At 46.7% G+C, this 27587-nt stretch overlaps 1 protein-coding gene across 2 annotated transcripts in view; it reads left to right on the forward strand.

Annotated features, from left to right (window-relative positions):
- LOC126248557 (uncharacterized) overlaps window positions 1-27587 on the forward strand; it is a 309747-nt gene that overhangs the window by 234978 nt on the left and 47182 nt on the right. For both annotated transcript variants that reach the window (XM_049949644.1, XM_049949645.1), the window contains one exon: window positions 15782-16012. In XM_049949644.1, the coding sequence (XP_049805601.1) occupies window positions 15782-16012 (231 nt within the window). The remainder of the gene's footprint in view (window positions 1-15781; window positions 16013-27587) is intronic.

A 27587-nucleotide genomic window follows, 5' to 3' on the forward strand; every position in this document is an offset into this window, starting at 1 on the left:
TCCTGCTCCGATCTCTAGCAGCACATATTGTTTCACCAGTGTGGAGCTAGTTGGCATACATTTCAGGTTTGGGGATGCACAAGGGAATGGATTAGCTGCTCAAAGGATGTACAGGGAGTGATTACCTGCTAGGAATCGGCTGGATCGCCGAACATTAGCGTGTCTTCATTGGGAGTTATGCACAAGTGGATTGTTTTATGCTTCCAGGCATGGGTATGACATTGGAAGACATTACAGAACTCCTGCAGTGGAAGAATGAATACTAAACACAGTAGAGAATAATCCTTCAACAAGCTTGAGAGCTGTAGGATGTGTGTTGGGTGTGAGCCGTCAAAGTGTTCTGAGGACTTTACATAAAGACGAAATCCATCCATATCATTTACAGAGAGTGCAAGCAATGACCCATGGCAATTATCTTCCACATTTCAACTTTGCTTGTTGGTACATACAGCAGACTGTGGCCAATGAAACCTTCCCTGCAGATGTTTTATTTTCTGATAAGGCTATGTTTTTACCTGTGAGCTCATGGTAACCCGCATGGCACAATAGCACACACTTACCAAGAAAAATTTTCCATTAATGTTTGGGCAGGCATTATGCACAATAACTTAGCCAGACCATACATTGTACTTAGTTGTTTAATTGGCCACACATACGTTATCTTCCTACAGGATGTCGTTCCTGAACTTCTGGGCGATGTTCCTCTAGCTTTCTGTGGGCAAATGTGTTTCCAGCACGATGGAGCCCTAGTTCACTTAAGTCAAAATGTCAGGAATCACCTGGATGCTGTCTACGACCAGCAGTGAATAGGATGGGGTGCTCCAGTACCCTGGCCTTCACATTCTCCCAGTTTAACCTGCATCAGTTTTTTTTCTTGTGGTGTTATATGAAAAGTGTGGTGTATGAGAGTCCTGTCGCATCTGAAGATGATCGAATTGCCCACGTCTGTTGTTACTGGACATGTGATAGACATGCCTGATGTCTTTTCTAATGTATGCCAATCTGTACGTTGTCACTGTGAATCATGTATTGCTGTTGGTGGCCACTCTTCTGAACACCTTTTGTAAACTATTAATAATTTTCTGGTGTCCTTTGTTTTTACCTGTATTTTCAGTTTCCTGTGATTCATACTGCTGTAAAAGTGAGTGCTGTAGTGCGTCATTACCATACACACACATTCCCATACTAAATCTGCTTATTTGTGTCCCCTCTACCTGCCTTTATATTTTTGGCCTATAGTTTAGGACCACCCTGCATACTGGAAAAACAGATTATTTTCCATGAGATGGGGACTGTTCATTGCAGTTGATAAAAATATTGTCTCGTCTGACTCCAAGAGACATCTCCTTGTCATCTGCAACCGGATCTGGTGTGATGGTGTCTCCCCATCACAGTGGCAGGAGAGCAACATCATTCCAGTGTTCAAACCTGGTCAAAACCTGCTTGATGTGGATAGCCTCACCAACTTTCTCTGCAAGCTGCTGGAATGTATGGTGTGTCAGCGGTTGGGTCCTGAAGTCACATGGCCTACTGGCTCCCTGTCAGGGCGGCTTCCATCGGGGTCGCTGTACCACTGATAATCTTGTGTCCCTCGAGTCTGCCACCTGAACCTGGCAAAATCATATCCTTGCCACATTGTGTGAATGTGGTCTCCGGGACCTGCTCCCGATTTTTATCCAAAACTTCCTGTCGCTCCGTACTTTCCATGTCCACGTCATTGCCTCCCATAGTTCCCCCCCATATTCAGGAGAATGGCGTTCCGCAAGGCTCCGTATTGAGTATATCTCTATTTTTAGCGGCTATCAACAGTTTAGCAACAGCTGTAGGGCCGTCGGTCTGACCTTCTCTGTATGCGTACGACTTCTGCATTTCATACTACTACTCCAGTACTGGTGTTGCTGAGCGGTGCGTACAAGGAGCCATTCACAAGGCGCAGTCATGGGCTCTAGCCCATGGCTTCCAGTTTTCAGCCGGGAAGTCATATGTCATGTATTTCTGTAGGCATCACACTGTTGGTCCAGAGCCAGAACTTTGCCTTTATGATGATCCACTCACTGTATTGGAGACATATCAATTTTTAGGACTGGTTTTCGCTACCCGATTGACTTGGCTACCTCACCTTCATCAGCTTAAGCGTAAGTGCTGGCAACACCTCAATGCCCTCCACTGCCTGAGCAACACCAACTGTGCTGCAGACCGCTCTATGCTGCTGCAGCTGTACAGAGCCCTTGTTCAATCCCGCCTTGACTATGGGAGTCTGGTTTAGGGTTCAACAGCGACCTCAGCATTGCATTTACTCTACCCAGTGCACCACTGTGGTGTTCACCTAGCGACAGGAGTTTTTAGACGGAGTCCAGTGACTAGTGTCCTGGTGAAAACCAGAGTCCCTCCATTGAAAGTTAGGCATACACAACTGCTCGCCAGTTATGTTACACATGTTCGTATTTCTCCTGCGCATCCAAATTACTGTCTCCTTTTCCCTCCCATGGCGGTTTATCTCGCGCATTGGTGGCCCAGGTCATGGTTTATGATTGCAGTTCACGTCTGCTTCCTTCTGTCTGAACTGTGGTCCTTCCCGTTACCACCTCTCCGCGAGGTCCATTCACGTTCACCTCCATGGTGTACACCTAGGCCGCAGATTCTTCTGGACATTTTGCATGGCCCTAAGGACTCTGTTAACCCTGTGGCTCTTCACTGTTACTTCCTCTCGATTCTCAACATGTACCAGGGCCATGAAGAGGTTTACACTGATGGCTCAATGGCTGATGGTCACATAGGTTTTGCATATGTTCATGGAGGACGTATTGAACAGCACTCCTTGCCTGCTGGCTGCAGTGTATTCACTGCAGAGCTTGTGGCCATATCTCGTGCACTTCAGTACATTTGTTCCTGTTCTGGTGAGTCATTTCTTCTCTGTTTCGACTCCCTGAGCAGCTTACAAGCTATCGACCAGTACTACCCTTGCCATCCTTTGGTAGTGAACATCCAGGAGTCCATCTCTGCCCTGGAACGGTCCAGACATTCAGTGGTGTTTGTGTGGACCCCAGAACATATCAGAGTCCCTGGCAATAAACTTTCTGACAGGCTGGCGAAACAAGCTATGTGAAAACCACTTCTGGAGATGGGCATCTCCAAAACTGACCGGCGTTCCGTCTCACGCTGCACGGTTTTTTGGCTTTGGGAAACGGAATGGCATAACAGTACGCACAACAAACTGCGTGTCATTAAGGAGACTAAGAATGTGTGGAAGTCTTCCATAGGGTCCTCTCACAGGGAATTATTTGTCCTCTACCGGCTTCACATTGGCCACACGTGGATAATGCATGGTTATCTCCTCTGTTGTGAAGACCCATCTCGGTGTCGCTGTGGCTCACAAATGATGGTCGTCCATGTGTTGCTGGACTGCCCACTTTTAGCTGCTCTGTGGCAGGCTTTTAACTTTCCCAGCACCCTACCTTTTGTGTTGGGTGACAATGCCTCAACAGCAGTGTTAGTTTTATGTTTTACTTGTGAGAGTGGGTTTTATCATTTGCAGAGTGGATGGCTTCTTTTTATTCTCATGGTCAGCCAGCCATGGTAATCTGCTCTCTTGTTTTGATCTCTTCTACATGTTTCTTGTGTGGCCCTATGGTTTTCTTGTCCGATTTTGTCCATTTTAGTGTTTGTTGCCCTTCTGTCATTCTTGTGGTTTACTCCTTTCTTCCAGCTGGTTTTGTATGTCTCAGGTTATTTTACACCCACCGTTGTGCAATTATTTTAATCAGAACGAGGGACCGATGACCTAGCAGTTTGGTCCCTCCCCGCCCCTTTTAAACCAACCAACCAACAAAAATTTGTCTACCTTGATGTCAAATTTGTATGTGATGGTGAAGTTAACTTGTCAGGTTTAACAGTTCCAGGTGAAATCAAGTTAATTGCTGGATGTTTTTACTTCAGAGGAAGTCTATGGTCAGTAGTGTGGAAATAAACAGATAGTACAGTATTAGTTGGGGTATGGAGTGGGTCGTCTATGGATTCATTGCAGGAGGTACAGTCAGCCAGTCCTGCAAAGTACTTTTCAATGCATTTCCCCAGCAACCAAGGTGGCACAACAGTTAGCACACTGAACTCACATTTAGGAGGACAATGACTTAAACCCCCGTCCGGCCATCCTGATTTAAGTTTTCTCTGCTTTCCGTAAATCACTTCAGACAAATGCCAGGATGGTTCCTTTGAAAGGGCATGGCTGACTTCCTTCCCCATCCTTCCTTTATCTGATGGGACCAATGACCTCGCTGTTTGGTCCCCTCCCCCAAACCAACCAATCAACCAACTAGTTTTATTTTCTGCATGCATAAATGATCTGGCAGGCAGGGTGAGCAACAATCTGGTGCTGTTTGCTAATGATTCTATGGTGTACAGGATGGTTTTATCATCAGTGACTTCAGGAGGATACAAGATGACTTAGACAAAATTCCTAGTTAGTTTGACGAATGGAAGCTAGCTCTAAATGTAGAAAAATCTAAGTTAATGCAGATGAGTAAGAAAAGCAAACAGCATTAATAGTATGGTACTTGACAATGTCACCTTTATTAAATATCTAGGTGTAACGCTGCAAAGCGATACAAAATGAAACAAGCATGTATAGATTGTAGTCAGAAGGTGAATGTTTGACTTTGGTTTATTCAGAGAATGTTATGAAACTGTGGTTTATCTGTAAAGGGGACCATATAGAGCACACTAGTGCAAACCACTCTTCAGTATTGGAGTACTGCTAAAGAGTTTGTGATTTGCACCAGGTCAGTTTGAGGGAAGACACCAAAGCAGTTCAGAGGCAAGTTGCTAGATTTGTTACTGGTAGGTCTGAACAAATGTAAGTATTAAGGAGATGCTTCAGGAACTCAAATGGGAAGGTGACACTCTTTTTGAGGAACGCTATTGAGAAAATTTAGAGAACAAGCATTTGATGCTGCCGCCAGTGTACATTTCGCGTAAGGACCATAAAGATAACTTAAGAAAAATTAGGACACGTACGGAGGCACATAGACAATGGTTTTCCCCCTCGCTCTGTTCGTGAGTAGAGCACAAAAGGAAATTACTACTACTACTACTACTACTACTACTAGTAGTAGTAGTAGTAGTAGTAGTAGTAGTAGTAGTACAGGCACCCCATACATCATAAAGTAGCTTGCAGTGTACGTATGTAGACGTAGATGCATATAGGCCAGAGACGGTGCAACTTCATACTGGAGGTGGGCTCGTACTGCCAAGTTCTTTGTAAATTTTACTCAATATTGTAACCACTGAAATAACATCACTTACACACTCAACCTGTGAAGTTTCATTTGATTTGTTTTTCTCCTTCTGGATTCTCACTCTTTTTATGTCCATTAGTGTATAAATAATCCGTGAAATAAAGGTAAACAAATTATTGATATGGATGAGGAGGCAAAATAGTAATTATATGACTTCTCCAGCACCCTAACACTCCAGTTGTATTAGGCTTACCCACATGTGTGCATGTCTGATAAATATTTCTTTACCTAACTGCTGCTTCTTGCATTTAATATCAACAATAACATGCTATTAGTTCAGCTGCATTAGTCCTTAGTTCTCAGGATGGCTAATTGGCATTGGAGGCATGGATGTTTAGACACACTGACAAAAAAAAAAAAAAAAATTGAAACACCAAGAAAGAGCTGTAGGACATAGACAAAAGTTGGTAGGCATGTTTCTACTTCTGAAAGATATCATCTTTTCAAATTTCACATCAGTCGCATAAGAGTGGTGTGTCAAATCAGATTTATTTTGAATACATGCTGAACCGGTTGTGAGCATTAGTTACATTTGGGATTGGACGTAGTGAATTGACGTTAGTCAAGAATGCCTTAAGATGACAGACACCATTATCAACACCTCAGAGTTTGAATGAGGTCATGTAATAAGGCTTTGAGAAGCTGGATGTTCCTTATGCGATTGTGCAGAAACACTTGGCAGAAATGTAGCCACTGAACACAATTGATGGCAGCAGTTGCCACATGAATGTATGGTAGCAAGGAGACCGGGCTCCAGACCAATGTGGCACTACCAAAGGGAAGACTATTGTGTTCAGTATATGGCTCTGGTGCTTCATACTGCATCTACAGGAGCAATTTGAGCAGGAGTTGGCACCACAGTGACACAACAAATTGTTACAAATTGGTTACTTTAAGGACAGCTCCGAGACAGATGCCCTGTAGCATGCATTCCACTGACTCCAAACCACCGCCGTTAGTGACTTCAACAGTGTCAAGTGAGAACTCGTTGAAGGGCTGGGTGGAGATCTGTTGTGTTTTCTGATGAAAGCTGGTTGTGCTTTGGTGCAAGTGATGGTCGTGTGTTGTTTAGAATGAGGCAGCTGAGGGCCTGCAACCAGTCTGTTCATGTGCTAGACACATTGGACCTAAATCTGGAGTTAGGGTCTGGGGTGTGATTTCGTATGACAGCAGGAATGCTTTCATGGTTATCCTGTGCACCCTGACTGCAAATTTGTACATCAGTCTGGTGTTTTGACCTACTGTGCTGCCATTCATGAACATCATTCCAGGGGGTGTTTTCTAACCGGCTAACACTCGCCCACATACTACAATGTGGTGACATGTTGCCTTGGCAGGCTCGATCACAAGAGCTGTCCCCAGTTGAGCACATATGGGGCACCATCGGGCATCAAATCCAGCGTCATCCACAAACAGCACTAACTGTACCTGTATTGACCCGACCAAGTGCCACGGCTGTGGAAATCCATCCCACAAACTGACATTTGGTTCCTGTACATTGCAATGTGTGTGCGTTTGCACACTTTCATTCAACATTCTGGCAGTTAAACCAGTTATCACTGTACCAGCATTCACATCTGAAGTGACTTATCTTGTGCTTACATAAAACTGCTACCTTGCTATGTTAATCACTTAAATATGTTACATAGACAAATTCATTGCTGTAATTTCAACACTCCGCATGAATAATTTTTTGGTTTTACAATTTTTTCCCATCAGTGTAGTTGGTTTATTAGTTAAATGTTCCATTAATCATTTGCATGATTTCTATCAAAATTATGTGAAACTAGCCAGTTTACAAGCTGTGTATACATGATTTGTGAGAAACTCTCCATGCTGCTCATTTACAGAATATTACGTGTCACAATATATTAAATTTATTAAAAATCTCTATATATTAATCTGTCACTACTTACATTACCAGTAAAACATAGATTTATGGACACTGTAAGCATATATGTTCTCCTATACTATACACGGTAACAGTATTTAGTTAAATATTTTTCTGTGAAATAGGAGGTGTTGTCTAGAAGAAATAATTACACATTAGATTTAAAATTTGCTTTGCTATCTGTCAGGCATCATATGCTACTGGAGAAATGATCAAAGGAAGGGGTGAAGACTTTTACAGTGCATATTTGTGCTAAAATGTATATCTGGTAATTGAGATACTAGGAAAATTTAATAAATGCTACCCATTTATATTTGTAAAGCGTTTATATTCATGATCAAAACCTTAAATTTATGTCCCCCTGCGGGTTCAGGGGTTAGAATAGGCCCATGGTATTCCTGCCTGATGTAAGAGGTGACTAAAAGGAGTCTCAAACATTTCGGCCTATATGTGATGGTCCGCTCTCGGGTTTGAGCTCAATATTTCCAAATTCTTCCGAAGAGCGAGCCAGTTGGGAAAGGACGCCTTACATGGTGCATTATGTCCATTGTGCATTGAGACCTTTAGCCAGCTTTCTCGCATTGCTGCCCCACTCTTCCTCCATCTCTTTGGTGAGGATACATTCCTGGGTGCGATTTCCACCATGCACTGTGCAGTGTTGCTTTTTATGGAGACGATGACCATGGACTTCCTTGCACCTAATATCCAGCATGGTAGCCAGTCTGTTGTGGTGGGGCCGCCATGTACCCTGTTGGTTGTAGCCCCCTGACAACACAGGGATCACTCTGCGGATGTCTGCGCCATTAACTCCCCACGAATGCCAAAGGGCATCGGGACTCCTGGTAATGGCCATCCTGCCAGGTGTTTTTTGCTGCGGTTGGGTGGCACCCGTGGGGAGTGTCCGTGGTCGGAGTCAGTGGCATCAGGGTGGATGACATGCGATGAAGCGTAGTACATCATCTCTTGCCGGTGATCGGCCGCCAGCAGTCTCCAAGCATTCTCGGGCTCAATTAAATGCTCAGAAATATGATCACAAATCATCCCCCTCCCTGGCCACACCATGGGAGGAGCGTAAGGCTCAGGATGGCAGTGACACTTATTCGCAATGGTTCCTAGTTTGTACGAGAGCTGATGGGGAGTCTTTCATGTCGGCAAAGCACCAATTCTTCGTAGATAATTTAGTGGACAAGTTTGAGGAGGTGGAGGGCTTGTCCAAAATGAGCTCTGGGTCAGTATTGATAAAAATGGCATCCTCTGCCCAGTCACGAAAGTTACTTGCTTGCGACAAGTTGGGGGATGTTTCAGTTATCATCACACCCCATAAGCGTTTAAATATGGTCCAGGGTATTATTTTCCATAGGGACCTTCTTTTGCAGTCTGATGACGAGCTGCGCGCCAATTTAGAGTGTTGAGGTGTTCATTTCATCCGGCGCATTCATCGGGGTCCAAAGGATAATCAGATTGCTACCGGTGCCTTCATCTTGGCCTTCGAGGGTGGTACATTACCGGAGAAAGTGAAGGTGATGGTCTACCGGTGTGATGTCAAGCCCTATATCCCTCCCCAAATGCGGTACTTCAAGTACTGGAAGTTCAGCCATATGTCTTCCCGCTGTACTTCCAGCCTCACATGTCGAGTTTGTGGACACCCATCACATCCCAATAGTCAATGTGCCCTGCCTCCGATCTTTGTCAACTGCGGAAAGCATCATTCACCTTGCTCGCCAGACTGCAGTATCTTACAGAAAGAGCGGAAAATCATGGAATATAAGACCCTGGAGCAACTGACCTATACCGAGGCTAAGAGGAAATATGAACGACTCCATCCTGTGCGTATGACTTCCTCATGTGCCGCCGCTATGACAACCATGATAGCCCCATCATTTCAGCAAATTCCTGTCGGCTCACCGAGCCGTACAACTCCACATTCCCCCTTGCCCATGGGGGGCCACCACCTACCCTGTTGCTCCTGCACCACCTACCTCAGGAGCAAGACCCACACCCTACCCCACCCCACGCCCACCCATCCATCGGGGACATCCTTCCCTACTTCTAAGCCGGAGAAACATCCAACTTCTTCGGCTCATCTCGCTCACAAGGGGTCCCTTGGGTCCCTCCCTTCCCAGGTGTCCACAAGTGGGAAGGATGACGCCCGGCAGTGGCATAAGTGAAGTGCCCACAAGCAACTGTTCGTAAGGCTTCGCAATCCTCCTCCGTCCTGAAAACTGAATCGGTGAAGCCGTCCCAGCCAGTGAAACCCAAGGAGCAACGAGAAAAGTCCAAGAAGAAGACCTCTAAGACGAAGGAACTTGCGGTGGCACCCACCCCACCACAACCTACAAGCTCTGCATCTGAGGGCGAGGCAGAGATTCTGGCGTCTGCTGAGGACCTAGATCTCGCCGGATTCTGAGACACAATGGATGTCACTCACACAGGTACCCAGTCTGTGGCAGCAGGTAACCCAGCAGCGTAATCTGCCTCTTTGGTCCCTTCACACCTTTCTTGGCCATGGACAACGTCATCCTCCAGTGGAACTGCAACGTTTTTTCCACCATCTTGCTGAGCTCCGACAACTTCTTATCCTTCACCCTTTCCTCTGCATTGCTCTTCAAGAAACTTGGTTTCCAGCAATTCGCACCCCTGCCCTCCGTGGCTATTGGGGTTATTATAGAAACTGGGCAGCTTACGAAAGGGTCTCTGGTGGCGTCTTCATCTATGTCCTCCCTTCACTACAAACACCTTTAGAGGCTGTCGCTGATCGGGTGTGGACACCACAGGCTGTTACTGTCAACAGTCTGTATCTTCCACCGGATGGTGATGTCCTGCAGCATGTCCTGGCTGCACTGATAGCCCAATTGCCGCCACCTTTTCTGTTACTGGGCGACTTCGACGCCCATAATCGTCTGTGGGGTGGATTAGTGGCAGCAGGCTGAGGCAGCATCATTGAGCAAGTATTGGCGCAGCTTGACCTTTCTGTTTTAAATAATGGTGCCTTCACACATTTCAGTGTGGCGCATGGCATGTACTCAGCCATCGACCTTTCGATTTGCAGCCCTAGCCTATTACCATCTGTCCAATGGAGTGTGCATGACGACTTGTGCGGTCGTGACCACTTTCGGATCTTTCTGTCACTGCTTCGGTGTCACTCTTCTGGGCGTCCCTGCAGATGGGCTATGAATAAGGCTGACTGGGACTTGTTCACCTCCATTGCCACTATTGAGCCTCTTTCCAATGACGCCATTGATGCGGTGGTTCACTCAGTCACCACAGGGCATCCCAATTATCATCTCCTGTTCCCTCAGTCGGTCGTCTATCTTCCGGAACGGCGGCCCCTTCAGGGTGTATGATCGCGGTTCATGTCAGAGCATTTCTCTCTGGGCTTGAGGTTTTCCCTCTTCCACCTGTTTTCCAGCCTCTCTCCATATACCCCCGTGGTGTGTGCCCCACGCATGCCTTCAGCTCGATTTGGCACAGGGCCCGAAGGACTCAGTCCCTCCTGAGGCACTCTGCTGCCGCTTTCTTTCAATCTTTGCCGCGTTTCAAGGCTCTGACGTCTATAGTGACGGTTCAATGGTTGCCAATCGTGTCGGTTATACTCTTACTCTAGGGGATCTTTATCAACAACACTCATTCCCGGATGGCTGCCGTGTTTTCACTGCCGAGCTGGTCGCCATCTCTCGCGCCCTAGAGTATATCTGCTCCTGCTCAGGTGAGTCCTTCATTATCTGTAGTGACTCCCTGAGCGGTTTAGGAGCTGTCGACCAGTGTTCACCTCGCTCTCATTGGTGATGGCTATCCAGGAGTCCCTCCATACTCTTGGCCATTGTGGCCACCCTGTGGCCTTTGTTTGGACCCCTGGTCATGTCAGCATCCCGGGAAATGAACGTGTTGATACGCTGGCCAAACAGGCTGTTGGTGCACCAGCCTTGCCCTTTCAGAGAGTGACCTCGGGTCAGTTTTGCGGCAGAAGGTCCTTCACACCTGGGATGAAGAATGGCGCACCCTTCCTTCACCCAACAAACGTCGGGCCATCAATGAGGCTACCAGTGTGTGGCGCTCCTCCTTGCGGGTCTCTCGCAAGGATTCTGTTGTCCTCTGCCGGTTGCGCATTGGCCACACCTGGATAACACACAGCTATTTATTGTGCCGCGAGAACCCACCTTCATGTTGCTGTGGGTCAGCTTTGACAGTGATCCACATGTTGTTGGACTGCCCGCTTTTAACTCTGCTCAGGCAGACGTTTGTGCTGCCTGATACGTTTCCTGCACTTTTATCAGATGACTGATGACGTTGCAATAGCAGATTTAGTTTTGAGCATTATTTGTGCAGGGGGTTTTTATCGCTTGATCTAAAAGTTTGTCTTTTTTTTTTGTGTTGATACTGGCCTTTCAAATGTTCAAATGGCTCTGAGCACTATGGGACTCAACTGCTGTGGTCAACAGTCCCCTAGAACGTAGAACTACTTAAACCTAACTAACCTAAGGACATCACACACATCCATGCCCGAGGCAGGATTCGAACCTGCGACCATAGCAGTTGCACGGTTCCGGACTGCGCACCTAGAACCGCGAGACCACCGCGGAGACTGGCCTTTGGCCTACAATTTTAGACTGGGGTTTTTAGTGCGTTTCTTGGTGGTTGGCTTTTCCTTATTTGTTTCTATGGTCGACCGACCACTGTCACATGCGGTGTGATTTTAATTCCTTTTTTCTGGTCTCTGTCTATGTCTTTCTTGTCCCCCCCGGTCCTGTCGTGTCCCCCCCCCCCGGTCCTGCTGTCGTGTCCCCCCCCCCCCGGTCCTGCTGTCGTGTCCCCCCCCCCCGGTCCTGCTGTCGTGTCCCACCCCCCCGGTCCTGTCGTGTCCCACCCCCCCGGTCCTGTCGTGTCCCACCCCCCCGGTCCTGTCGTGTCCCACCCCCCCCGGTCCTGTCGTGTCCCCCCCCCCGGTCCTGTCGTGTCCCCCCCCCCGGTCCTGTCGTGTCCCCCCCCCCGGTCCTGTCGTGTCCCCCCCCGGTCCTGTCGTGTCCCCCCCCGGTCCTGTCGTGTCCCCCCCCCGGTCCTGTCGTGTCCCCCCCCGGTCCTGTCGTGTCCCCCCCCGGTCCTGTCGTGTCCCCCCCCGGTCCTGTCGTGTCCCCCCCCCCGGTCCTATCGTGTCCCCCCCCCGGTCCTGTCGTGTCCCCCCCCCGGTCCTGTCGTGTCCCCCCCCCGGTCCTGTCGTGTCCCCCCCCCCGGTCCTGTCGTGTCCCCCCCCCGGTCCTGTCGTGTCCCCCCCCGGTCCTGTCGTGTCCCCCCCCCGGTCCTGTCGTGTCCCCCCCCCGGTCCTGTCGTGTCCCCCCCCCGGTCCTGTCGTGTCCCCCCCCCCGGTCCTGTCGTGTCCCCCCCCCCCGTCCTGTCGTGTCCCCACCCCCCCGGTCCTGTCGTGTCCCCACCCCCCCGGTCCTGTCGTGTCCCCACCCCCCCCGGTCCTGTCGTGTCCCCACCCCCCCCCCGGTCCTGTCGTGTCCCCACCCCCCCCCCGGTCCTGTCGTGTCCCCACCCCCCCCCCGGTCCTGTCGTGTCCCCACCCCCCCCGGTCCTGTCGTGTCCCCACCCCCCCCGGTCCTGTCGTGTCCCCACCCCCCCCGGTCCTGTCGTGTCCCCACCCCCCCCGGTCCTGTCGTGTCCCCACCCCCCCCGGTCCTGTCGTGTCCCCACCCCCCCCGGTCCTGTCGTGTCCCCACCCCCCCCGGTCCTGTCGTGTCCCCACCCCCCCCGGTCCTGTCGTGTCCCCACCCCCCCCGGTCCTGTCGTGTCCCCACCCCCCCGGTCATGTCGTGTCCCCACCCCCCCGGTCCTGTCGTGTCCCCACCCCCCCGGTCCTGTCGTGTCCCCACCCCCCCGGTCCTGTCGTGTCCCCACCCCCCCCCGGTCCCGTCGTGTCCCCACCCCCCCCGGTCCCGTCGTGTCCCCACCCCCCCCGGTCCCGTCGTGTGTGTCCCCCCCCCCGGTCCCGTCGTGTGTGTCCCCCCCCCCCCCGGTCCCGTCGTGTGTGTCCCCCCCCCGGTCCCGTCGTGTGTGTCCCCCCCCCCGGTCCCGTCGTGTGTGTCCCCCCCCCCGGTCCCGTCGTGTGTGTCCGTGTGTGTGTGTGTGTGTGTCCCCCCCCCGGTCCCGTCGTGTGTGTCCGTGTGTGTGTGTGTGTGTGTGTGTGTGTGTGTGTGTGTGTGTGTCCCCCGGTCCCGTCGTGTGTGTGTGTGTGTGTGTGTGTCCCGGTCCCGTCGTGTGTGTGTGTGTGTGTGTGTGTGTGTGTGTGTGTGTGTGTGTGTGTGTGTGTGTGTGTCCCCCGGTCCCGTCGTGTGTGTGTGTCCCCCCCCGGTCCCGTCGTGTGTGTCCCCCCCCCCCCCCCTCCCGGTCCAGTCGTGTCCCCTCCATTGTTTGTTCTAATTTTTTGTGGGTGTTTCAAGTTCATGGAAAAAGGGATCTATGGCCCTATTAGTCTGGACCCTTCAATCCCACAAACCAACCAAGTAAGTTTATGAATTATTACTCTCATTTTCCTCTGTAACATCCTTTACTTCAATAGTGAGAAACTAGTCTCAAATGTTTATTTCTAAATCTTTTTTTTTTTTCTAATATAAAATCTTTTAATTGTCTTGATCTGAAGACTATATTACAATGGATTACTAGTTACTGTTTGCTGAGCAACCATCTACAGATCTAAAAAGGAGCAAGAAACCAAAAAAATTGCTTGAGCTTAAACTGACTTCAACAATCTCCACCAACATACGTTATTTGAAAGTAATGAATGTTAACCATAGCACTTATGGCAATGGTTTTTTCTATGAACACTGTAGGCTGAAACACCATCATCTGGTAGTATATCACAGAACTCTGTTAATAAATGGAGAAGACCTGTCAGCTCAGTGTGAACAATAAAAAGGTTTAAGACATTATGGAATAGGCTAATGCAAATAATGAAAACATGCCATGCTTACTGAAACAAATTTCAATAGACCGTTGGTTATTCCAAGAAAGTTGTTAGAATGTGCACTTCTGAACTTACGGGGACAAAAGAAACATGTTTTTTCATTAAAAGTAAAGGCACTAGACTACTTTAAAAACATGTGGACATGATAAATGTGAAATATATGGAAACATACTATGCTAAGTAAGATGTGTACCTGAGAAAAAAATTTACAGATCTTCATTACAAATTGCAACTAGTTAATATTAAAAATGTTAAGTCCGTCAAGCTTGTTTGTCTCCAGTTGCAGTCATCAGAACACAAACTGATGTGTGCACTTGACAGTGCCAATCAAAAATTGCCAGAAGTACATAGTTCTGAAGTACACTGTCAGGCAATGGCTTTCTAGCCTGCAGTATACGTAGGCATGATCTTTACCACAAGTGGTACGTTATCATGAAGATGGTTGTTCAGAACTGAAACTAGTAGTCAGTTGTAACATAATGTCAGCTCTTACTATCAAATATTAATATTGAAAGAGAAATTTTTAGTGAGTAATGGGATCCTGGAACAGTAAAAAACTTACATTATCAGGGATGATTTTCCAACAATCCTTAGCAGTATAAGGAAAAGAAAGATTGCTAGAGCATACAGGAACTAGACTGGCAACAGGTGCAGCGTCAGGAGAATTTGGGGCAGGGATGAGGGTGGTGGTGGTGGGGGGGGGGGATGGGATGGGGAGAGCAAAAAGGAGAAGAGTGGGGAAGGAGAAAGATGGGTGGGTGCACTGGCAGAGGGCTGCACACAAAGAGTGTGAACAGATAAGAATAGGGAGGTTGTGATAGGATGGGGAGGGGGGGTTGGAAGCTGTTGGGTGCAGAGTTTGGGGACAGTAGGTTACCATAGGTTGAGGCCAGGATAATTTCAGAAGTGGAAAATGTATTGTCAGAATAACTCCCATATGCACAGTTCCGAAAAGCATGTAGTAGAGGGGAGGATACAGATGGCTCGTGGTGAAGCAGCCATTGAAATCTTGTGTGTTACGTTCAGCTTTATGTTGTGGCACAGGGTGGTTTTCTACTTTGCTCTTGCCCACACTTTGGCAGTGGCTGTTCACCCTGATGGACTGGTGGCTGGCATTCATACCAATATAAAAAAGCTGTGCAATGAGTGCAGCAGAGCTGGTATATGACATGGCTGTTTTCACAGGTGGCCTGGCCTCCTGTCACAGGCTTATCATAACCCATCAGATCCTGGGCCACCTATAAAAGCAGTCACATCATATACCACCTCTGCTGCACACATTGCACAGCTTTTTATATTGGCATGACTGTCAACCAGCTGTCCACCAGGATGAATGCTCACTGCCAAATTGCGGCAGAGAGCAAACTAGACCACCCTGTGAAGCAACATTCTGCTGAACTCACCCATACCTTGCTGTCGCGCGCGTGTGTGTGTGTGTGTGTGTGTGTTTGTGTTTGTGTTTTTTTTCCTTTTCTGAATAATACTTGGGCCGAAAGGTAATGTGCAAGTGTCGTTTCGTTGTGCTTGTTGCAACTCAGCTTGTCTTCTTTATGGTGAGTAGCATCTATCTTTTCCTTATATTTCTGTGTTTTTAATTTCCTTTTCATGATGAATGTCTGTTTTTCTTTTTACCAGAAGAAATTATTTCCTGAGTCAGCGAAATATGGAAGTAATAAAACTAAAGTTATTAGTGCTGTGTCATATCAGACGAGAGATCTTGAAAATGAGGATGGTTGTAATTCTTTAGTAATTCATGAAGTTGTGCCAAGGAAACCACTCCCTTCAGTTGTTGAAGAGGAAACTGAATTCAAGAACACACAGAAATTTTGTGAAAGTATGCCACTGCTGACTTCGGAAAAAGGCAATGTAATTGACTGTCATTACTTTTGGCTTGTCCATATCTTAAATTTAGTATTTATTTCATTATCATTATGTTGTTGTTGTTGTTGTTGTTGTTGTTGTTGCAAATAAATCAGTGTTTGTGCAAGAGTTATGATGCACGTGGAAGTTTTTTATATTGTTTTATCCAGTTTTTATTCAGTTATACCTCCATTTCAATTTTTTAAGGTCAAACTGTCATAACATATACAAAATTTACTTAAAGATAAAAATATCAAAATAATAAACATTGGAGTAAGAAATTTTGGCATTAAAACAACAGAAACAAAATTAATAATAATATAATTGTTACATAATAACCATACAACATAAATATTTGATTTGTTTTACAAACATTAAAAATAAATGATGAATAAGAGAAGGTGATGCTTGTTTCCTATTAGTGGAAACCATCCTGACATTTGCCTGGGATGATTTGGAAAACTGAGAAAAACCCAAATGGTGATGCCTGGAGAGGTAAACAAACCTTTATCATCTTCACACACACACAGTTTTGAAACTTCAAAGCGCATTTTAGTTGAATTGGAAATACACTGAGGTGGATTTAAAGTACTTAAATTCAGTTGATTTATCGACTTGCATCCCCATAAAAATTCCTGTAAGGAATTTATCGTGCCAATAGATGAGCCTTCAGTTTGGATTTGAAAACTTTGTGATTAGTCATTAATACTCTTCAGCTCTTCTCAAAGTTTTTGGAAATACATGTCATAGAGTGCTGCTGAGTTATTTGTGCACTAGCTAAAGATTTAGTCACAACATAAAGCCACTGACTTGCGTTCAGTTATTGGATGCTACTGTTTCTTTTGTGTAATTTCATACTGTTACAAATGTCAGAAATGAGTAGACGCACTCTAACCTCAGTCCAAGAATCCTGAAATTTTTTTAGCATCCAACATGAGTTTTGTGAATTTAAACCACATATGAGAATTGTTCCCCTATGTTGCAAATATATTCTTTCTGCATGAAGTAAGTTGCAGCAAAATATTATCCCATGACATCAGGAAGAAAAGGTATGAAAATTAAACAAGTTTGTGACTATCACTGGTGCTGTCTTTGTACAACAGTTTGTTTCCAAAGTATCATATGACTTTTACATGTTCAGTTACATATATGCTAAGAAAACCACCCGGTGTGTGGTAAAGAACTCTCGGTGTATCGCTCATCCCCCCCTATGCCCCCCCTTCACCCCTCTCATTTTTCGTGCTCCAGTTGCAGATGGTATACAGCAAGAACATCTGTCAGAAAGCCTCCATATGAGCTCAGATTTCTCCAGTTTTACTATCATGGTCATTTTTCAAAGTATGTTATATAGACAGAAGTAACACATTCCTTGACTCTTCTTTGCATGTATGCTACTGATATTTTAACATAGACCACACAGTGGTGCACAATGCCTCTCTTGTAGCATTTGCACTGAAATTTAATGAGCATCTCCATGAAAGTCCTTGCATCAAGTGTTGTTCATCTGCAGATATTCCTATATTTCCTACAATTTTCTGGCATTGGGATTTCCATGAGGTTGTTCACAAATGATGGTGATTTATACAGGAACTTCCAGTAGTCTCCATTTATATATATTGTGAACAGTAACAGTCCTGTAATATTAACTTGGGACCCATCTGAAGATATTTTCATGTGTGATTACTTCTCCCCATTAAAACAGTGTGCTGAGTTCTAGAGGCTAGGAAATCTTAAATACAGTTACAAACTGGGCGCCACGATGTACTTGCTTCTGGTACTTGTGCATGAACGGAGTAAGCTATTTCACTGGATACATTTCTTATTTTTATTTTTTTCCATGCTGACTCCTACAGAGATTTTTGGTTTGCAAAACTATCATAATACATGAGCATAAAATGGGCTTCTCTTCTCTATGAACTCGTCCGACTGCTCTCATAACCATTCCTCCTATATGGTGATTTGTAAATGCACGTCTTTCACTGTGGGCCTGAGTAGCCACTTGCCCTGCAGTACAAGGTGTCAAAAGCCTCCTTTTATCATCACAGGCATATCTAGTGAATGCTGGCCAATGTACATACTTTAGCAGTGCAACAGCGTCATTTACCACTATCAGTTCTGCAGTCCTTTCTCACACTGCTCAAAATGAAGTGGTAGATGATCTGTGCTTCAGTGACCAGTTTCTAACCAGGACTCACTTACCAGACAGACCAGTATTTGAACAAAAGTTGCTAAGATGGAAGCTCAGCAAGGAATACTTTATACTGTGTAACCAACTTGCTGTGTTTGAACAACGAACAGTGTGCAGGAATGGGTGATGGGTGGATCATATTACCACCATGAGCCACCACACTACTGAACCATACATCCTACAGTCCGTAGAGTAGCTATGAAGCAGCCTGCCCATTTTTGGGCTTTTGGAATGCTGAATGAGGGCCTACAGTCGACACCAGGCAGTCAGCTCTATGCAGGTTCAAGAGCCTATTATCTGCCCGTGACCTTGCAATTTTACAGGAGACTAGGTTAAAAATCAACAAATCAGTAAGAGAAAGCAAGAATAGGTTGTAGCAACAATTCATGAACACCATTAATAGTTCCACTAAGAATTCAGTTGCATAGAACATTATGGGGCTACCAAGGAGAGGAGACACAAGAAGGGAGCAGCTGCTGCTGTAAAGTGAAATGGAAGCCTAGATAACAGTGGAAAATTTTGCTATTCTTCCTGCCACCACCATTCAGAATACAGTTTTCTTAGTGTCATTGAGTGCTTGCTGAAAAGGATCATTAGAACTCCATTTTCATTTATGAGAGAGCAAGAATGTGCTTCTCCTGGAGATAGGTTTTTGATGGCCTGTGTATGATGTGATTCATCACATGCTCACAAGAGGCTCACAGCCTGTTGTAGCACCTGGAATGAAGTAAAGCAATCCAGCTCCATGTGGGGTAATTTCCCGACTAGTGAAAAGAAGCTATTTTTAGCAACCTCTCGAAAAAAGTTGCTTCTGGTTATTGTAATGTTGCCTTCGCCAGCTGCTTGCATAAGAGTTTGGAGCAGATGGTAGACTGTCACTTTGTTTGCTTGTCTGGATCTTAAAATCCAGAAAACTTTATAGTTATCTTCAGTGTGGGGGCAGGAGATATTTACCATTGATAAAGAGGCATTGTTGGAGTTAGCTGTACCTGTATTCCTGCACAGGCAACAACCTAATATGTATAACCCTCCTTTCCCATTTCCGAAACATCAAGAATACCTCAAATGCTGCTAGAAGGCACATTATGTTCACACAGTTCCACAAATACAGCTTCTGAGGAAATATTTCCATCTTTATGTCGTCTTTCTTGTTAAAGGTCGAGTTAGTGATGGACTGTCTGAGTGCTTTGCACAAGAGAACGAGTTCCTTCAAGTAACTCTCTTTCTCTTAAGTATGACAGTCATTGTTGTCACTGTTAAGTATAGTGTCCACTCTAAGAGCACTACTCACAACTAACTGTTTAAAGGATCGGAGAATGAGCAGAGAAGAAAAAGATTTTAAATTCTCAATTGTAATAACTATTCATGGGCTTTCTAGCTGTTCATATTCTATTTTTAGCTTCCCTGAATTGAAGATAGTGGACACTGTTGTAAATTATAAATGAACAGAAAGTTCCTGGGTCTTAAATTTTATTTTAAGCTTACTGTTGTGAGCATAATCAGTGAAAGAGTGAGTGGTTTTCAATTTTTTTTAATGATTAGTAACAGTTAGGTTCTCTGTTGGCTAGATAATCATACTTCAAAAATATTAGATGTGATACATTGCAATGGAATTAGGCTAGGCACCACATGACATTTAGGACCAGCCCTATTCCCAGCCTTCGTTTAACATCAGGCTGTATGTCATGCTTCTGCTATCTGTACCCCACACATATGCATACCAGATGATAGTTAGCCCACAGATGGAGCAACTTTTCCCTAATCACCTGTGTGCAGGAATGTCTTTTGCCTTTATTGCAACTCTCATAAATTTTTACGTCATGTCAAGACCTGGTAACCGCTTTGCCACTATAATGAGCCTGTAAGGAGTGGTGAACTCTAGAAGTAACTTCGTAAGTATCTTTCATTATATTTTAGACAAACACCACAAGTTCAGTACACCATCCGTGCTCTTTTGGATGCCATTTATCCAGACAATGCCAGGTTGAAGTTGACAGTTTCGTAGAGAAACAGCGATAACATTATACTGGCTATTACTGTGATGGGGTTGTTACTCATATACACATTTTAAAACTACTACCAGCTCCCACACCCCACACCCATCCCCCCTCCCTCCCTCACCCCCTCCCTCCCTCACCCCCTCCCTCCCTCGCCGCCACCCCCTCCCTACCTCCCCCCACCATCCCTCCCTCTTCCCACCACTCCCTCCCTCTTCCCACCACTCCCTCCCTCTCCCCACCACTCCCTCCCTCTCCCCACCACTCCCTCCCTCTCCCCACCACCACCCCTCCCTCCCTCTCCCCACCACCACCCCTCCCTCCCTCCCTCTCCCCACCACCACCCCTCCCTCCCTCTCCCCACCACCACCCCTCCCTCCCTCCCTCTCCCCACCACCACCCCTCCCTCCCTCCCTCTCCCCACCACCACCCCTCCCTCCCTCCCTCTCCCCACCACCACCCCTCCCTCCCTCCCTCTCCCCACCACCACCCCTCCCTCCCTCCCTCTCCCCACCACCACCCCTCCCTCCCTCTCCCCACCACCACCCCTCCCTCCCTCTCCCCACCACCACCCCTCCCTCCCTCCCCTCACCACCACCCCTCCCTCCCCCCACCACCACCCCTCCCTCCCCCCACCACCACCCGTCCCTCCCTCCCCCCAACCACCCCTCCCTCCCCCCAACCTCCACCCCTCCCTCCCCCCACCACCACCCCTCCCTCCCCCACCACCACCACCCCTCCCTCCTCCCACCACCACCACACCCTCCCACCCTCCCCCACCACCACCACACCCTCCCACCCTCCCCCACCACCACCACCACCACACCCTCCCTCCCTCCCCCCACCACCACCACACCCTCCCTCCCTCCCCCCACCACCACCACACCCTCCCTCCCCCTCCCCCCACCACACCCTCCCTCCCTCCCCCCACCACACCCTCCCTCCCTCCCCCCACCACCACCACCACACCCTCCCTCCCCCCACCCCACCACCACACCCTCCCTCCCCACCACCACCACACCCTCCCTCCCCACCACCACCACACCCTCCCCCCCCCACCACCACCACCACACCGTTGCAAGACGTGGAGAAAGAGTGTCATTGAGGTTCGGGAAGGTACCAACAGGGATGTGGAGCCATGCCAACTCCACTGTCATTACCAGCAGTGCTAGGTTTCTCAGTTGAGAATCCATCACGCGAGCAGCCAGATTGAGATGGTCCCACAGAGTCTCAGTTGGGTTCAGATCCAGGGAGTTAGGTGGGCATGGGAGTATGGTGAACATCCTGGTGCCCTTCAACCCACACACATACACTGTGAGCTGCATGACATGTTGTGTTCTCCTCCTGGTAGATGCCATTATATCAAGGAAAAACAAATCGCGTGTAGGGTTGCGCATGGTCCCCCAAGGATAGATGCGTACTTGAGTTGATCCTTTTTGTCTTCTAGAATGATGAGATCACCCAGGGAATGACATGAAAACATTCCCCGCACCTAATGCTCCATCCTCCAGCCTAGACCCTTCTGACAATTGATGGAGGGTGTTTGATTTCAGATATTTCGCACTGAACATGCCATCAGCCATCAGTCTGATGTAGCGTAAAATGTGATTCATCTGAAAAGGCCACTTGTCTCCATTCAGTGGATGTCCAGTTGTGGTATTGGTATGCAAATTTCAGCCTTTGTCATTGATGAGCAGCGGTCGGCATGGGTACATGAACCAGGTGCCTGCTTTGGAAGCCAATACACAGCAACGTTCACTGAACAGTCATTGAAGAGACACTATTGGTAGCACATTGGTTCATCTGAGCAGTAAGTTGTTCAACAGTTACCTGTCTATTTGCCATTCCAATTGCCACAGCTGTTGTTGACACCTGTCATCTATGCCCTGTGGTGCATCAAAGTTGCCTCGGCACTGGTTTGAGATAGGGCCATTTTGCCATGCGTGGTATACTTTGACCACGGCTGCTAGTGATGAGTTTACAAACTTGACTGTTACCGAAATCCTTCCGCCCTTGACTCGAAAGCCAATGATTGTGCTCATTAGATGACAGATAAATAGCTCCGTTTCCACAATACAACAATTGCTGTTATGGTTTCCACATCCCTGACACGCTTTATGTGCTAGTGCTGCCACCCGCCATATGTTGATTGGTTATTCATTGTTGACGTCAAATGATAGCAATGGTCACATTACTGTGACTGAACTGTGTATATTCTGATGGGAGGCCTACAGTACATTTTATGTGGGCCTGTGTCGTGTATTTTAGCTGATGCCTACATGAGTGTGGTGCAGGTTTCAAAATGGTATGAATTGTCTCGACTACAACTTAAGCTGTTAGGCCGGAGGTTTTAGTGTGTTTCAGAGTGGCTGGTGTATCCTTCTTTGTTTAGTGATCGGCTGGTCAGGCTTTATGTTGTGGTCTTCTTTTCCTTTTATCCATGTTTTTAAAACTGACACACAATCTTTTATACTACGTTTATGAATTTGTGTATGAGAAGCTTCAAAAAATAATTTATTCATTTATTTTACGATTTCTTAGCACTTCCATTTAGTTTTAACCACATTCGTCTTCCCAGACTTAAGTATGGATACTAAAGATGTAGATGTTGCGAGCTCAGCTAAGTGTTGGGATCGTCGTCGTCGTCATCGTCAGGGTCGGGGTCGTTGTCATAATCATAATTAACATCAGCCATTCGCCAATTGACTTCCACTGTGTAGACTTCCTGTAGACTTCTTCATGTATTAATGCTTTCAGCTATGTGTATCCACATCATACCTGCATGTTTTCTGATGTCATTTATCCCTAGTCCATTAGTTCACAGTATAAGTGTTTTCTTAGTTCTCGGAATCCAGCAAAGAATTTTCTTGGTTGATGTGCCCTGTGCCTACAGCCTATTTACACACCATGCTACCTTATAATTTCATCCTCTATGATGTCTGTTCTCTGATCTGTTAATTTGTTTTGCTGTCTCTGCTTGTAATACCAAACATATTCCTCCGTTTTTAAATACTTACCTTCAACTGCCCTAAAAACAAATACCATCAACTCTCTCTAGTCACATTGTTTGTTACAATTGCTTTCTTTTTGATGCATTCATTAGATGTTATTTGATTTATTTATGCATTTATTTCTCCTGGCAACATCAGGGCCTACTGGCTGTCCCGTACATATAACCAAACATCTATAGTGAGTCAGTATTACAATATTACAATATGCATAGTGCATAAGAAATGCAGAATGCTCTACATCTGCTTACATACTGTGCAAACAATTGTGAAGTGCATGTCAGAGGATACTTTCCATTGTACCAGTTATTAGGGTTTCTACCCATTCCAGCAATGTAGGGAGTGCGGGAAGAATGACTACTCAAATGTTTCTGCATTCCCTTAACTCGTTTAATCTTATCTTCACAATCCCTACTAGAGGGAAATGTAGGGAGTTTTAGTATATCCTTATAGAGCCATCATTTAAAGCTGGTTCTTGAAACTGTGTAAGTAGGTTTTCTCAGGATAGTTTGCATGTATCTTTAAGAGTCTGCCAGTTCAGTTTCTTCAGCATCCCTGTAACACCCTCCCACTGATTAAACAAACCTATGACCATCTGTGCCGACTTTCTCTGTATACAATCAATATGCCCTACTAGTCCTATCTGATATGAGTCCACACAGTTCAGTAATCCCCCCCAGAGGGCTTATGGTTCTTTCATGAGTTCATGTGTGGTGCACACGGGGCCCTGAGCTATTGCAGTCCGTTTTTCTGCCCGGGCCACTTTTCCTTCACCATGCCCCTCCCTCTCCATCCTTGCTTCTTCCCCGATGCCCCCCCTGCCCCTCCCTCGGTGTTGTGATGTATGTTGGCCTGCCTATCCACCTGGTTCGCTGCATTCCATGTGCCTTCGTTCCTCTTGCTTGTTCTCTCTCCCCCTTTTTGGCATTTTGGTCCTCCCTAGGGGTCTGTCGTTAGTGTTAGCAATTTGTAGGAAGAACTGCTTCCGTAGTGTCAACGGTGTGGATTCCTCTGCCCCTGCTTCCTTTCCCGCTGTAGCCTGCCCCGCTGGGTTACCAGCACGTGTGGCCAGTCCCATGTGGTGGGGCTGTTATGTACCCATGTGGCTGAGCCCTCTGCCAACACAGGGATCACACTGCTGATACCTGAGCTGTTGCCTGCAGATTCCTCGACTTGCGCCATAGGGTGGTGGGGTTTCGGGTTCCGCTGGATAGGTCAGGAGTCCACTACACGCAGCAAGCGGCTACACGGGTAGCAGGGGTTGTGTGGCGTGGACTGGGCGGTTTTTTAGGTTAGATGGCCTCGGGCAAGTACAGAAAGGGCAACAACCTCAAAGGGTGTGGGGCAAAGTCCGGACATGCGGGGACCAAGCAGCAATCGGTATGGTAATTGTAAACTGTCGAAGCTGCATTGGTACAGTATGGGAACTTCAAACGCTGATAGAAAGCACCGAAGCTGAAATTGTTATAGGTACAGAAAGCTGGCTGAAGCCAGAGATAAATTCTGCCGAAATTTTTACAAAGGCACAGACGGTGTTTAGAAAGGATAGATTGCATGCAACCGGTGGTGGTATGTTTGTCGTTGTTAGTAGTAGTTTATCCTGTAGTGAAGTAGAAGTGGATAGTTCCTGTGAATTATTATGGGTGGAGGTTACACTCAACAACCGAGCTAGGTTAATAATTGGCTCCTTTTACTGACCTCCCGACTCAGCAGCATTAGTGGCAGAACAACTGAGAGAAAATGTGGAATACATTTCACATAAATTTTCTCAGCATTTTATAGTCTTAGGTGGAGATTTCAATTTACCAGATATAGACTGGGTCACTCAGATGTTTAGGACGGGTGGTAGGGACAGAGCATCGAGTGACATTATACTGAGTGCACTATCCGAAAATTACCTCGAGCAATTAAACAGAGAACCGACTCGTGGAGATAACATCTTGGACCTACTGATAACAAACATACCTGAACTTTTTGACTCTGTAACTGCAGAACAGGGAATCGGTGGTCATAAGGCCATTGCAGCATCCCTGAATATGGAAGTTAATAGGAATATAAAAAAAGGGAGGAAGGTTTATCTGTTTAGCAAGAGTAATAGAAGGCAGATTTCAGACTACCTAACAGATCAAAACGAAAATTTCTGTTCCGACACTGACAGTGTTGAGTGTTTACTGAAAAAGTTCAAGGCAATCATAAAATGTGTTTTAGACAGGTACGTGCCGAGTAAAACTGTGAGGGACGGGAAAAACCCACCGTGGTTAAACAACAAAGTTAGGAAACTACTGCGAAAGCAAAGAGAGCTTCACTGCAAGTTTAAACGCAGCCAAAACCTCTCAGACAAACAGAAGCCAAATGATGTCAAAGTTAGCGTAAGGAGGGCTATGCGTGAAGTGTTCAGTGAATTCGAAAGTAAAATTCTATGTACCGACTTGACGACAGAAAATCCTAGGAAGTTCTGGTCTTACATTAAATCAGTAAGTGGCTCGAAACAGCATATCCAGACAGTCAGGGATGATGATGGCATTGAAACAGAGGATGACACGCGTAAAGCTGAAATACTAAACACCTTTTTCCAAAGCTGTTTCACAGAGGAAGACCGCACTGCAGTTCCTTCTCTAAATCCTCACACAAATGAAAATATGGCTGACATCGAAATAAGTGTCCAAGGAATAGAAAAGCAATTGGAATCACTCAACAGAGGAAAGTCCACTGGACCTAACGGGATACCAATTCGACTCTACACAGAGTACGCGAAAGAACTTGCCCCCCCTTCTAACAACCGTGTACCGCAAGTCTCTAGAGGAACTGAAGGTTCCAAATGATTGGAAAAGAGCACAGGTAGCCCCAGTCTTCAAGAAGGGTCATCGAGCAGTTGCGCAAAACTATAGACCTATATCTCTGACGTCGATCTGTTGTAGAATTTTAGAACATGTTTTTTGCTCGCGTATCATTTCGTTTTTGGAAACCCAGAATCTACTCTGTAGGAATCAACATGGATTCCGGAAACAGCGATCGTGTGAGACCCAACTCGCTTTATTTGTTCATGAGACCCAGAAAATATTAGATACAGGCTCCCAGGTAGATGCTATTTTCCTTGACTTCCGGAAGGCGTTCGATACAGTTCCACACTGTCGCCTGATAAACAAAGTAAGAGCCTACGGAATATCAGACCAGCTGTGTGGCTGGATTGAAGAGTTTTTAGCAATCAGAACACAGCATGTTGTTATCAATGGAGAGACGTCTACAGACGTTAAGGTAACCTCTGGCGTGCCACACGGGAGTGTTATGGGACCATTGCTTTTCACAATATATATAAATGACCTAGTAGATAGTGTCGGAAGTTCCATGTGGCTTTTCACGGATGATGCTGTAGTATACAGAGAAGTTGCAGCATTAGAAAATTGTAGCGAAATGCAGGAAGATCTACAGTGGATAGGCACTTGGTGCAGGGAGTGGCAACTGACCCTTAACATAAACAAATGTAATTTATTGCGAATACATAGAAAGAAGGACCCGTTATTGTATGATTATATGATAGCGGAACAAACACTGGTAGCAGTAACTTCTGTACGCATACTCTCAGATATTTTACAGAACGATTTGAAGTGGAATGATCATATAAAATTAATTGTTGGTAAGGCGGGTACTGGGTTGAGATTCATTCAGAGAGTCCTTAGAAAATGTAGTCAGTCAACAAAGGAGGTGGCTTACAAAACACTCATTCGACCTATACTTGAGTATTGCTCATCAATTTGATCGGGTTGATCAAAGCTTCTACTGCTGCCCAACTTCAGCTCTTCGTGCTTGTGATCATCTTGGCAATGTCTCATTGTCAACTACCCCTCTCCAGTCTCTGAATATGGTCCAAGAGTGATTTTTCATAGGGACTGCATCCTGCAAACTGATGAGAAACTCCAGGCTAATGTAGAGTGACGCTATGTTCATTTTGTTTGACATGTGCAGGAGGGTTGTAAAGACAACCACAACCATACAGACACTTTCATTCTAGGTTTCAAGTGACAGAATAGGTCAAGGTTATGTGCTAGAGATGTGACCTGAAGCTGTGTGTTCAATCACCCATGAGGTGCTTTTGGTGATTGTGTTTGGGAACATGCGTTCCCGCTGTACAGTGGACTGTGTGTGTGGTGATTGTGGACACCAAATTTATAACGGGAAACAAACTCCCCCTCCAGGCCACCCTCCACTCCCCCTCCAGGCCACCCTCCACTCCCCCTCCAGGCCACCCTCCGATCCCCCTCCAGGCCACCCTCCGATCCCCCTCCAGGCCACCCTCCGATCCCCCTCCAGGCCACCCTCCGATCCCCCTCCAGGCCACCCTCCGATCCCCCTCCAGGCCACCCTCCGATCCCCCTCCAGGCCACCCTCCG

The sequence above is a fragment of the Schistocerca nitens genome, chromosome 3 (assembly GCF_023898315.1).
Source record: "Schistocerca nitens isolate TAMUIC-IGC-003100 chromosome 3, iqSchNite1.1, whole genome shotgun sequence".
NCBI lineage: Eukaryota > Metazoa > Arthropoda > Insecta > Orthoptera > Acrididae > Schistocerca > Schistocerca nitens.